We start from the raw sequence: 12195 nt of genomic DNA on the forward strand, positions 1-12195 counted from the left end.
ATTATTTATTGTGCGAGATCGTGATACGGGACCGGTGCGACCATCTGCTTCATTATCTTAAACGCAGTCTACCACTTTTTGGGTTGAGGCAGGTAGCAGGACTTCTGTTCTCAACCTTAGGTGACAAAGATGATTCGACTACTACTGCCTATCGTTATGATATTACCTTGAGCTTGATTTAGGTTCGGGGCTCTATCGTGTGTACACACAGGACGCTATGACATTATATCCAGTCCTCAGTATCATTACCGACAACTCAATTGTCTGTTATCTTGTAGGTGACTCGACATTAAAGCGGCCGCCTCGCAGTTCGGGTTCTCATACAGACTTTTTTACTCACCTTCTCATTCATGACTTGAGAATCAAACTCAAAGTCCCAATCGTAACGCGTAACCTCGCGTTTCGTTGTCGATATGATCCTCCTACGTCGCGCAGTCTCGCATATTGCCATTCTTCTGAGCAGTGGTATGTGTCCGATATGAAGCAGGGGATGGCCAGCTGGAGAATAGTGTTGTCCGCATTCCTTGTTAGACTCTTGCACTATTTGTTCAGTCTACTTTCTACTTAGAGACTTCCTTGTCTGCCTTTCTAAATAACGTCCTTCCCAATTCTCCCCTGAAGCACAGGACTTTTACACCTCTTGTAGTAATGTCTGAGCTCGCCGTCTCTAAAGACAGAGGTACAATGAATCAATTGCTCATACACTCTCCCTTATGAACAATCCACACATCTGCAACAAACATCACGTTTTATATGAGAGAACAATTTCGTCTAATTTCGGCGCTGAGAATATAGTACCGTATGGAGTCAAAGGGTTTAGCTAACAAGACCTACTTTCGGAGCTTCTTCACAGTACCCTCCTGTTCTTCCTCATCACCGTCACTCCACGCTGTGCTACTAGCATAGTTCGAGCTCAATTCATTATACCGCGCAATCTTGAGGCGTTGGCTGGGTGGAATTCGCTTGGTGATATCCAGAATGTGAGGATGTCCGCCGTGGAGTACACCGACGCGCTTCATGGCGAGAAGCTGATGAGGTATGAGTAAGCTAAAGACAGTCGAAACAGAGACGTAACATACATTGTGAGCAGCGTTCGAGTGATCGTACACGCCACCGAAGAAAGCCGTAGTCGCGTCCTTGCCGATGAACTTGACAAGGAGATGCGCACCACCAGGGTGCTCATCCATGAACGTCGAAACATCGTGAATGAAACCCGAAATGAGAATGAGTGGACGCTTTTGCGACTGCGTTTGGACTGTAACGAAACGTTAATGATCTTGGCAGGGCCGGGTGGGAAAAGGATACGTACAGCTGTCGAATGAAACAACGGGTAGGTCATCACTATTTGAAGGCCAGGCAAGTGATTCCTGGGTCTCGCGAAGACGCTTGAGCTGCATCGTCAGCTGACCCTTGCGAACTTCATTCTCAGGGAAAACTTTCAGATGACTCGCGAGTCCAATCTTCTGCATCGACCAAATGAACCATTTCGTGGGATCATACTGGTACCACTTGATCGCGTTCCGGTAGTCCATCGGGAACTGCGAGCCCCAGTGTCAGATGCCGAGTATTATGACAAACACGAAATGACACGTACCTGGTGGTGGAAGTTGTGGTATCCCTCACCGATGGTAGCGAATGCTGTGACTATATGGTCCTTTGGTGTATGCTTGTCATCAAAGGGGGTCTCTCCAAGCCAATGAGCGAGGGAATTGACGCAGAAAGTCGACTAAGAATAAATACGTCAGCTTCATGCCGAAAACAATGGGCGCTTGAAAACTGACGTGATGCACGAAGACTAGTCGCAAAACACCAGCATATACGAACCCACCCTTCGCGTCACCCCATCCCAACCACGCGATCACAGAGGGAACGGCAAAACCCATAGTCAAGATGAGCGGCAAGTAATGCCTGTGCTGCCACCTCACAACACTGCTCTTGCTCAGATCACTGACATCCGCGACACCGGGCTTCCGCCTAGGCTTGACGAGCATCCAGCCAACATGCGAGTAAAAAAATCCTCGGTGAGCATTGTATGGATCGAGATCGGTGTCTGTATACCGGTGGTGCGCACGGTGACCTCGAGACCACCACTTGATCGAACCCTCCAGGGAACCAGCTCCCGCCATGGCGAGCATATACTGGAGCGGCATCGAAGCATTATACGACCTATGCGCCCAGAGACGATGGTACCCTGCCGTGATACCAAGACCAGTGATGAAATAATACACCACAGCCCAGACAGCGGTCTCCCATCTGAGCCTGGTATAATAAGCACCGATAACACCCATTATTGGGGTCGAGGTAAGGATGATGAAAGAAAGCCAGTTGATTTCATTGAGAATATTGGAAAGAGAGATTGGAGGCAGCGGTTTGGTCGTCGTCAAGGTGTGCTGGACGTAATTGTCGGGGATGTTGAGGTCGATGGGTACATCCTTCTTCGTAGGGACGTCAGACATGGTGGTCGTCGTCAGTGGGAGAGTGCCAAATTCTTGGGGTCGAGTGGATCCATTTTTGGGGACGTGTGTTGTGGATTGTGTACCATTGGCTCCATCGTTTTTTGAGGTCAAATTTGTAGTTCTGGGCTCTTGATGGTCTGCCGTTCAATGGGAAGCGCCCCGTCGCGGGACCAACTCCCATTCATCCATCTTTTAAAACGGATCTAAGGCAGGGAAAGCACAGAGTCCACCAAAATCCACTCCGGTTTGATACAGGATTGACTCATCACGTCGGACCGCGGTGCCGGAGCTAATGTTTGTTCTACGAAAGGGTAGGCGGACCCAGAGTTTCAATTCTGTCTTCATTGAAAAGATACGACGTTGCTTTGCAAGTTTGTCTTGTGCTTGAATTCCCCCTCCCTCTTCTACACCCAGGCGCCAGTTCAAAGCCTTTTTCCGACATCGGAGCCGAGAATGAATAACACCCCAACTTTCTCAGGGAAGATGGACTGGGGAGCAATCGACGAGCAGTCACCAGGGTAATAGAAGTCCCTATAAGCGCGTCTTTCAGCTCCTGTGCATGAAGGAAGATAGAAGACGCCACAGGTGACTTGGTTACTTGGCAATGTGGCCTTTTTGTGCACGCGAAGGCTATCGTGCTGCTGGTGGCGCCGAGATAAGCAAGCATTCTTTCGTGCATCCGGGATGCGTACCACTCTCGCAGCCCCATACCATACATTAATGCCGCCATCCCAATTAAAGGGAAAGGAGGACGGTGCTTGACCTTGATCTTCTCGTTGGTGTTCTCCACGTTATGTTTTGCATGATGGTATATCTGCTGGTGTTAGAAATACACTGCCAAAATCTGCATGGCTATTGCTTCCAAGAAAACTGTACAATCACTTCAACGCCACCTCGTCACTCAATCCTTCGGGTCATGTCCACAGGACTGATGCGCACATAACCTATCCAATCAGCCGGTGCCAGGCTCCGCACCAACGGCCTGCAAAACAACCCTTCAGCTCCACAGCTCCAGCACTAAGAAGACCATATACTCACGGACGCATGAAAGGATCTCGGAACTGCCTCACCTGCAACTCCAGCATCGCCTTTTTCAAGTCTGGAAACTCGTACTCTTTCGTCATTTCATCAATCATAGCTTTGAAATCCCATCCACGCTCTTTATCAAGCCCTTTGGCAAGCAAAAACCATACGGTGAAATGGCACACGAGCGCCGCGCTCTGGCGATCGCCAGTTGTCATAGCCTTATCACGAGCAGCACGAATAAGGTTCTGTATGGGAGGAAAAGGAGTGTCCATTCGCATGAAACAGTCCTCGCTGTCTGTTCCCTCCTTGATCCGAATGTATAGATCGGTTTTCGGGTCCCGGTTTAGCTTGAAAATATGATGCAAAAGAGCTGGAGAGCGTTTAAAGCCTTCGACAGCGGGTCCTATCTGGGTAACTGTTGGCTTGGGTGGACCGCGTGCTTTCAACGCCGTTTCCACGGCGTCTTCGAGGCCCATTTCTTTACCACAAATCGCTTTGTGTCTGCTCTTATAGTCCGCAGTCTGGCATTCTCTGCAAAGGGTTTCAAGAAGTTCAAGCAGAAAGGACGAGCACCAGAGACGCACCTCGAACAGTAAGGGACATCTCGCTTCAACGCAGTCCAACACTTGGAACAGTGAGGAAACTTTTGGCCCTCTTCCTCTTTTTTGAGGCAATTGGTGCATGAGTTCGCGCGCCGGCTGGTTCGATCTTTCCAAGCAGCTTTGTCGTCTTTCCACATCTCCTTGGCCGCTTTCCCACCGTAAAGCTTCTTCTTTAGCTCCTTTTCGACCGAATCCATCTGGGCATGCGGAGAATGGCCGAGATTTCTCACTACAGTGATCTTTGGACGCGGCCGTCCAAGGAACGACAAGTACGTACACTGCACGACGTGATCTGAGTGGAAGGTAGCATCAGCGATAAACAGAAATGCGAAGGTAAAGCGCACAGATGAGTTTTGACCGGAGCATATGTGCCTCAGCAAGCCATAACTTTTCAAACTCGGTCCCATTTTTCTGGCGCTCTTCACGGAGTGAATCCCAGGCGGCATTTGGGAAATGGCATGGTGTCTTAGGAAGGACGGAAATATCGTCGGGAATGATAGCTTTGAGCAAGTCGATAAGGGTATGACCTTCTTTACTGAGATTTTCAAGAGTAAGAATATCTCCCGTAAACCTCCTGGCTTCGTTGAGATTTCTGGCTATAGCCCCTGCCTCGGATAAACCAACAAGAGCATGTTGCCTGCGGGTAGCACGCGTAGCAGCAAGCCACTTGGATTCAAGATCATGGTAGAGCAGCAGGTCAACAGCCTCTACACCAATATCAAAACGAAGACCAAGCGTGTTTTGGAGAAGTCTGGAATATTCAAACGCCTTGACACCAGTTTCGCATAGCTCCATTTTAAGAGCCAACTCGAGGCAAAGTGGGGGGGCTAGGAGACCTGAACTACAGAGACGCTCCCAAGACGCATTCCACTCCTCAGGCTTGGAAAGAGCATGCTGTGTTCTAGGCAATTCAAAAGTGACGGTCACCAGCCTGGAGTTGTCCATTGTGGAGAAGGACAGGAGGCGTGGGAATAATTTCTGTTTCGCACCCACGTCTTTATAGCTCCAACTACTCGGTATACTTGCTAGTTCATGCGTTGTACGAACATCTTAGACCATTCGTTCTCCTTTGCTCTATCAACCTCCCTCCTTGTTTCCTTTTATTACTCGAAATTCAAACAGGATCGCGTCGCCATGCAACTCGGACTTAAACCAAACTTCAACTTAGCCATTTTCGTGATGCTATAAATCAATGCCACGGTGATGATTTGAGGAGATAATGACCACATCCTACAATTTCTATGAGCCGCTTACAACATTTCTGTCTTCTGGCCCTTCGCCTCTGCCTGTGACCAAAGTTCCTACGAAAGTCGGGAAAGTTTTGCGAATATCGCCGTGCCGCTTCGAGTAACAGCTGCTCCTCTCTCTCCTCTATAGACAGCGGAATGGTCCGGTAGAATGTCGTCGGTGGATGGTTAGCATCCAGTTAACGATGGAGGCGTGCAGAGTATTGCTTAAGTATACTACCTCCCTGGGCAGTGTCGAAATCTGACGATGCTACGTTAAACGTTTACGTTCATCCGTCTTTCATACTTGTTGACTTCAAGTTGTCACTTAGAATAGTCGGATACAATGTTGGGACCGCTTGACATACAGTCATCTAATCTTATTCTACTTACCTTCACTGTCTTAGTTTTGCCATCCGCTCTTCGGTGATCTGGAAGCATTCCGGCATCCCTGTATCTTCCCAGTTTCCCCCGAGAACCATCTGTGCTAGACCAGGTGCACAACCAAAAATACGCGCCATTCCATGACCATTGAACCCCGCTAGGACATACTGACCCGGACAACCAGGAACTGCTCCAACAAACGGCACCGAATCTTTAGTCTTGAAGAAGAACGTGTAAGCTCGAGGTCTCAATCAATGGACCTACTCACCATGCCGAGTATACCTGTCCATCCATACTCCAGCCCCTCTCCCAGAGCCTCCTCTCCGAAATCAGGAAATATCTTCTTGAATGATCGAACCGCATCTTCTTGAATTTCCTCATTAAATACCCGGTCATTTTTGCAAGCAAGTTCAGCACGTGTGGCTTCGCTGAGGCCAGGAATACCCCGACTGGTGCCCAAGACTAGCGTTCCATCCGACTTGCGCTGTATAAGCGAATAGAAGTGATGTAAAGCGAATCGCAGTGAATAGGTATGTGTAAGCATACTCGTCGATGAAAACGAAGGGGTTGGGATTATCTTGTGAGCTTGAGCACGCATAGGCGTTATGAGGGTCTTTAATTGGGGAAGGAGGGTATCGGCAAAGGCGTTGGTAGCATGAACGACGATGGGTGTCGTAATAGAACCACGAGCAGTACTTACAACCCAATTCTTGTCGCCGGAACGTTCGATCGCCGTTGCAGGCGTATGCGTAAAAAGGGATAAACCAAGATCGCGACCTATGGCAAGGACCGCAAGACAAAGCTTTGCCGGGTGAAGACTTGCGGCATTCCACTCAAATGCGCCAAGGGCCTCAGGAACACGAGTTGCCTGTTGATGCAGCTTGTCAGTTACCTCGCCCGCAATAACTCGTGGCAGAGGGCAGACCTTTCGCGCTTCATCTTGTTCCAACCACGTTACGCCAGCCGTGTCGCCACCAAATTGCTTGAAGGATTCAAAACTGCTGGTGACATATCGAAAGAAATCCTCTCCCATGATAACATCAAAGGTCTTGCAGTAATCAAAGTCGCACTCAATCTTGTGGGTATCAATAAACCGTTTGACGAGTTGAAGAACGAGCTTCTCGTGCTCGATAATCTTTATTGTTTGCTCGGGGCCGTGGATTTTAGAAAATGCGGCGAATCCACGGAAAGCATCTTTGAAAATCGATGAGGGTCCATGTGAACAAAATAGCTTCGGAAGCATACCTGGACGACAGTGTCCCGCATTTCTACCTGTGGCGCCGGAACAGGCCTCTCTGGCTTCGAGCATTACGATATTTTTGGGTCCATTCGGCGCCGACAACAATTCGTACGCAGTCACGGCTCCCGCCATGCCGGAACCTATAACAACTGCATCGGCTGTAGATGGTATTGGAGAGGAAGCGCCTTCATGAAGCAAAGGGTTATGGCGAGTCGTCCTCTGCCAAATTGACAAGCAAGGTCTTTCAAAGGGAAAAGGCGGATTCTGTGAAGGATCTTGAGACATTCTGCTGAGAAATGAAGGAAATAGCGAATTATTGAGGGCCCTGCGACAACGATAAAAAGGGAGCAATAGCGTTAGTGAATATCCAACAAAATGGCACAAGTGGTAGTATTTGAGAACCAAAGAAGAGAGTCATGATAACCTTTGAAGTGAAAGTGGAGAATCTTATCTTTGCCGTCCTCTTATCTCTGCCGGCAAATTGCCGATCCGATCCGCGTTACGTTATTGCAAATTCACTAATTCCCTGTTTGCTTTCAATCCATCACCATCTCGACTTCAGGAACAAATATTCTACAGGTCCCGCATGCTGAATACAGTTTTCTATTACTGTATATCCCGCACTCACCGGTCTCCGGCCGGACTTTAGCGTCAAAAATACCTCATGAACGAGCACCCTTTCATTCTTGAACACATCATGATTGAGAATGTACACGGGCACTAGCGCTGGTACAATGTATCATCTATATTTTTGGCACGATGCGCAGCTATCACTGTCCCTCACCCGTCCCTTGATTGTTATCCCCGCAACCTGCTCTTCAAACAGTGTTTGGCCCTTCGCTCCACGCTGAGCCGGGATCAGGCCCTTGCGGGTCGCATTACCCATTGGGCAGTTCTGGGCCAACTAACAGTAACATTTGCAACATATAAATCCTCAGGTGACCCTCTTCCGGACCGCCTACCCGCTGGGAAACCACAAAAAGAGGCAGACGCCTAATTCTTGGTGCCCTTCTGTTCTTGATCTTCTCAGACATGGCTGGAGGTTCTACTGGAGATTTTCCGTTGTCCGCACGTCGTCGCAAGGCTCTCGCGGGAGCTTCCGGATGGGTGCGTGTTTGTCTCCTTCTTGATCGCCGGGCTTATAGTAGTCGTGAATGTGCAGGCAGGGCTTGTGCACAATCGCAAAGTGTTTTTGATCGCAGTCTTTGCTTCTCTGGGAGGACTGTAAGAAATTATTCCCCTCATTGTTGTCGTCATTAACCTCTCCCAATAGGCTCTATGGTTCGTAAACCGCGAGTCAATAATATCTAGCTGACCCAGATTTAAACCTCAGGATATAATCAAGTGCTAAGTAATACTGTACGGTGAGGGCCTGAGCTGACGTTCTTTCTCAGGGTGTCTTTTCCGGAGTACTTGGGTAGGTTCTGCTTCTCATTGAAATTAATGAAGTTCGACTGAACGACATCCAGAATGTCCACATTCGATCAGCGGTGTGTTAATTGACCCTTCGATGATATATGTATCTGATTTTGTTCTAGGATGGGTACTGCTGTCTCTGACACGAAGCAGAAAGGATGGCTGGTCGCTATACTGGAGTTGGGAGCTTGGGTTGGCGTTCTAATGACAGGTCGGTGAAAACTGCTCTTTGAAAAGAACCAAAATATGTACTTTCTTAGGTTATCTCGCTGACAAGCTATCCCGCAAGTACACCATATTTTTGGGTGGGTATTTCCTTCCGCTTCAGGGAATCGTCAATGTTTTAAATCCTGATTTTTTAGCCGTTGTCGTCTTTTGTGTAGGGGTTATCGTCCAGACTGCAGCCATGAAACCCTCCTCTATCTACGGTGGTAGATTTGTGACTGGTCTTGGCGTTGGTTCTACCAGTATGGCAGTCCCGCTCTATAATGCAGAGGTCAGTCTTGCTTCAAACTGTGTTACTAAAGGCTGACGGACAATATAGCTCGCACCTCCAGAGGTACGGGGGAGCTTGGTGGCACTCCAGCAACTAGCTATTACATTCGGGATCATGATCTCCTTCTGGATCGATTATGGAACAAATTATATTGGTGGCACCGGTGCAGGACAAAGTGAAGCTGCCTGGAGAATTCCACTGGCGCTCCAGCTGGCACCCGCGATCATACTCGGATGTGGAATCCTCTTCATGCCATTCTCACCTAGATGGCTGGTCAACCAAGGACGAGATGATGAGGCCCTTACGGTGCTCAGCAATCTTCGGTCGCTTCCCAAGGACGATGATCTCGTGCGTATCGAGTTCCTGTAAGTGCACTGTCATTATACTGTTACCGAATAGTACTGAAAGAATCCGGTTTACCATAGCGAAATTAAAGCGCAATACTTGTTCGAGAAAGAAATCTCTGAAACCCAGTTTCCTCAATATCAAGATCCGTCATTTGCATCCCAATTTAAGCTGGGCCTACACAGTTATCTAAGCTTGATCCTTGATCGGAGTGGGTTCATCCCCTTTTCACGTCTGAAATTTAACCCTAAGCCATCACAAGATTTACTTTGGCGTGTCGCTGTCGGCTCACTGTGAGGCTACCAGCGATCATCGATCCTTTCACGCCCTGACACTATTCTAGAACGATGTTTTTTCAACAATGGACCGGCGTCAACGCTGTTTTATATTATGCGCCTAGCATCTTCGAATCTCTAGGTCTAACAGGGAACACTATATCTCTTCTCGCAACAGGTGTGGTTGGCATCGCGTAAGACACGTAGCTGTGATCGTTTCATTCTTGCTAACTTCGGCACTGATAGGATGTTTTTGGCGACAATTCCAGCAGTCTTGTTCATTGATCAGCTTGGACGGAAGCCAGTACTTGTCTCCGGGGCCTTTCTCATGGCCACGTGAGTTTGTTAATGTATTGCGCGGAGTACGTTGGATGATAAACACCATACTATTCTCTAGATGTCATTTCGTCGTCGCTATTTTGACGAGTAGGTTCCACGATACCTGGCCGAGGTGCGGAGAATTTAATAGATGACTTACCAAGGCTGACACGTTTCTTGTTTAGCCATGTAGGTGGGTGTATCTGAGTAATACCCTTAAGTACAAAGCTTCATTACCGTTTCAGCTGCCGGATGGGTGGCTTGCGTCTTCGTTTGGATTTTCGCCATGGGTATGTTCTGTGGTGACCATCGCTCCTTGTTTTTCACTCAATGAGGATGATAGCCTTTGGTTATAGCTGGGGTCCTTGTGGCTGGATTATCGTTTCAGAGATATTCCCTCTGAGTGTTCGAGGCAAAGGCCTGTCCATTGCTGCCTCCTCGAATTGGGTATAATCGATTTTCTCGTTTATTGCCATAATTTTCTGATGAATACCTGTTTCCTAGATGAACAACTTCATAGGTATGAGAGAACGATAATTTGTTTTTCGCTCTAGGATGCTCATAAAATCTCAGTCGGTCAAGTTACGCCGTCGATGTTGCAGCACATAGGATATGGGACTTTTGTTTTCTTTGGAGTACGTCTAAAATCTTTATGGTGAGACGACGCTGCTGAATTACAATGCAGATTTTCTCGTTCCTAGGAGGCTGCTTCATTCTGTTCCTGGTACGTCATACTTCTTTCCTGTAAGAACTCGTACCACTAACAGCGTCAACATAGGTCCCAGAGACAAAGGGAGTAAGTTTGGAAGAAATGGAAGAATTGTTTGGGAACACAACCAATTTGGCCACAGAGGATCTTCGCCGTCTTGAAGATATCCATAGACGCCTTGGCTTGATCACTGAAACTTTAGATGAGAAACATGATGAGGAAAATGGGAAGGTGTCTCATGAAGAGAAGGTTGGGGAGTAGACGACATATAAGATTATGGTGACGCTCCGTTTCACGTTGTACTATTGAGAATTGATATACATGATACACTATTCATCAAAATACGTGCCTGACATTGCTTCATCGAGTATGATTGAAGGTGCAATTTGATGTGAATCTATATTTGCCTGCCTTCTCAAGTTCTTATCGGTTTATTGCTTGCCGGCGGAGGATCGGTCCGTGTTCCACCTGTTAAGCCCAGTAGAACGTAGATATAACAGCTGTTAATTCTGTCAGGTAACGGCTATAATAAGTGCAGAGGACGATAAAACTTACTGCACTCCAATAATTACTGAATAAAGTCGCAGCCGGCTGTCTTAGATAACACGCTATCCAGCATGCTGTGTCATCGTTGTCATCGTATCCACGTGTGCCCGATATCCTGTCATTCCCGAAGCTCCCGATCAACACCCGATGTTCCCGTCCCTTCGCTCGCTGTCCCTCTCGACGGCGGAAGTTTCCACTTCGTTTCTTCGCAAAAAAATACGGAAAAAAGTGGAATAATCACAATCAATTGTTTGTATGCTAATTACTGCACATGCGGTAAAGAATACTTTACTTGTCAAGTCTCCATGACATTCCCACCCAATTCCCACCTGCTCTCAGCCTGCACGAAGCATCTATGATGTTGATCATAGTACCTATGCCTGCTTGTGATGATGGAACAGGGAGCACATGGAGTCTTGAGGGCGACGGCATAGGCAGTGATCCTGTATATATACATGAATGACCGTGACTTGATATTATTACTTTTAAGTATATTCATGGACAGTCCTTCTATCCATTTGTCGGACATAGGCTATGTAGTTGACTATGTTATCAAGCTGGGGATCTGTATGAACTCATGTATATATAGGTCCTAGGAGGAACAGACATCGAAGATAGAAGGTAGTGATAAGTCGAAGTTATATGGGTAAGTCCCTTGGCCTCAGAAGTGATCAGACTTTAATCAGACTTTTAATCATCCACTTGGTATTTTGCCTTGTAATTTACTCATATTGTAGCTATGCTTGAATACATGCAATCTCAGAAAACCCGAATACTTAAGATGCTTCTCAGAGGATAGAATTGCTCATCGAAGTGGACATCAGTCTACGTCGGTTGGCCCGCAAGTAGCCGGTTCCGGATGCTGACACATCACAGTCGGTCCGACGTCCAATGTATTGAAGAGCAATGAGCACGGTGAGATAGTGGTGAAAATTAAGGTTTGGTCCGACAAAAGAAGCATTATTTTGACTGTTTTAGTACAGATGGAGCACGAGCTCACCATCGTCCACGACGAGCACAGCGACAGGATGGATAGTCGGTGATCGGGACGACGGGACTCGGGACGGCAGGTGCACGTGTGCGGAATAATCCTGCTGACAAAACATGCCAGGGGACTTGATAATGACGAGCACAACTTTATTCAAAAATTATTCAA

The 12195-nt window shown here is 47.6% G+C and overlaps 4 protein-coding genes across 4 annotated transcripts; 1 reads left to right on the top strand and 3 right to left on the bottom strand.

Moving 5' to 3' along the window:
* Positions 1–830: 830 nt before the first annotated feature.
* On the bottom strand, positions 831–2456 carry EV420DRAFT_1283786 (delta 9-fatty acid desaturase protein; the record flags this gene model as incomplete). The annotated part of the gene is made up of 5 exons (XM_060468321.1): positions 831–1028; positions 1080–1255; positions 1310–1538; positions 1595–1726; positions 1782–2456. 5 exons carry the CDS (start codon positions 2454–2456, stop codon positions 831–833), a joined length of 1410 nt encoding a protein of 469 aa, XP_060321445.1.
* An 813-nt stretch (positions 2457–3269) lies between these two features.
* Positions 3270–5220, bottom strand: EV420DRAFT_580596 (uncharacterized protein). The gene is made up of 4 exons (XM_060482663.1): positions 4429–5220; positions 4067–4376; positions 3495–4013; positions 3270–3438 (listed from the first exon to the last, which is right to left on the bottom strand). Exons 1-4 carry the CDS (start codon positions 5027–5029, stop codon positions 3354–3356), a joined length of 1515 nt encoding a protein of 504 aa, XP_060321446.1. The 5' UTR covers positions 5030–5220; the 3' UTR covers positions 3270–3353.
* A 153-nt stretch (positions 5221–5373) lies between these two features.
* EV420DRAFT_1602075 (FAD dependent oxidoreductase) lies at positions 5374–7361 on the bottom strand. Its single transcript, XM_060475019.1, has 4 exons — positions 6940–7361; positions 6620–6888; positions 5963–6562; positions 5374–5912 (listed from the first exon to the last, which is right to left on the bottom strand). The coding sequence occupies exons 1-4, from the start codon at positions 7217–7219 to the stop codon at positions 5706–5708; spliced, it is 1356 nt and encodes a 451-aa protein (XP_060321447.1). The 5' UTR covers positions 7220–7361; the 3' UTR covers positions 5374–5705.
* A 107-nt stretch (positions 7362–7468) lies between these two features.
* On the top strand, positions 7469–10872 carry EV420DRAFT_1602085 (general substrate transporter). The gene is made up of 22 exons (XM_060475020.1): positions 7469–8041; positions 8097–8158; positions 8208–8215; positions 8268–8278; positions 8329–8351; positions 8404–8424; positions 8473–8561; positions 8611–8655; positions 8713–8846; positions 8895–9211; positions 9272–9402; positions 9454–9484; positions 9535–9660; positions 9713–9802; positions 9864–9917; positions 9970–9977; positions 10030–10074; positions 10128–10231; positions 10289–10304; positions 10358–10419; positions 10470–10508; positions 10563–10872. Exons 1-22 carry the CDS (start codon positions 7967–7969, stop codon positions 10752–10754), a joined length of 1683 nt encoding a protein of 560 aa, XP_060321448.1. The 5' UTR covers positions 7469–7966; the 3' UTR covers positions 10755–10872.
* Positions 10873–12195: the final 1323 nt, after the last annotated feature.

This window comes from Desarmillaria tabescens, assembly GCF_030435595.1.
Source record: "Desarmillaria tabescens strain CCBAS 213 chromosome Unknown EV420scaffold_253, whole genome shotgun sequence".
NCBI lineage: Eukaryota > Fungi > Basidiomycota > Agaricomycetes > Agaricales > Physalacriaceae > Desarmillaria > Desarmillaria tabescens.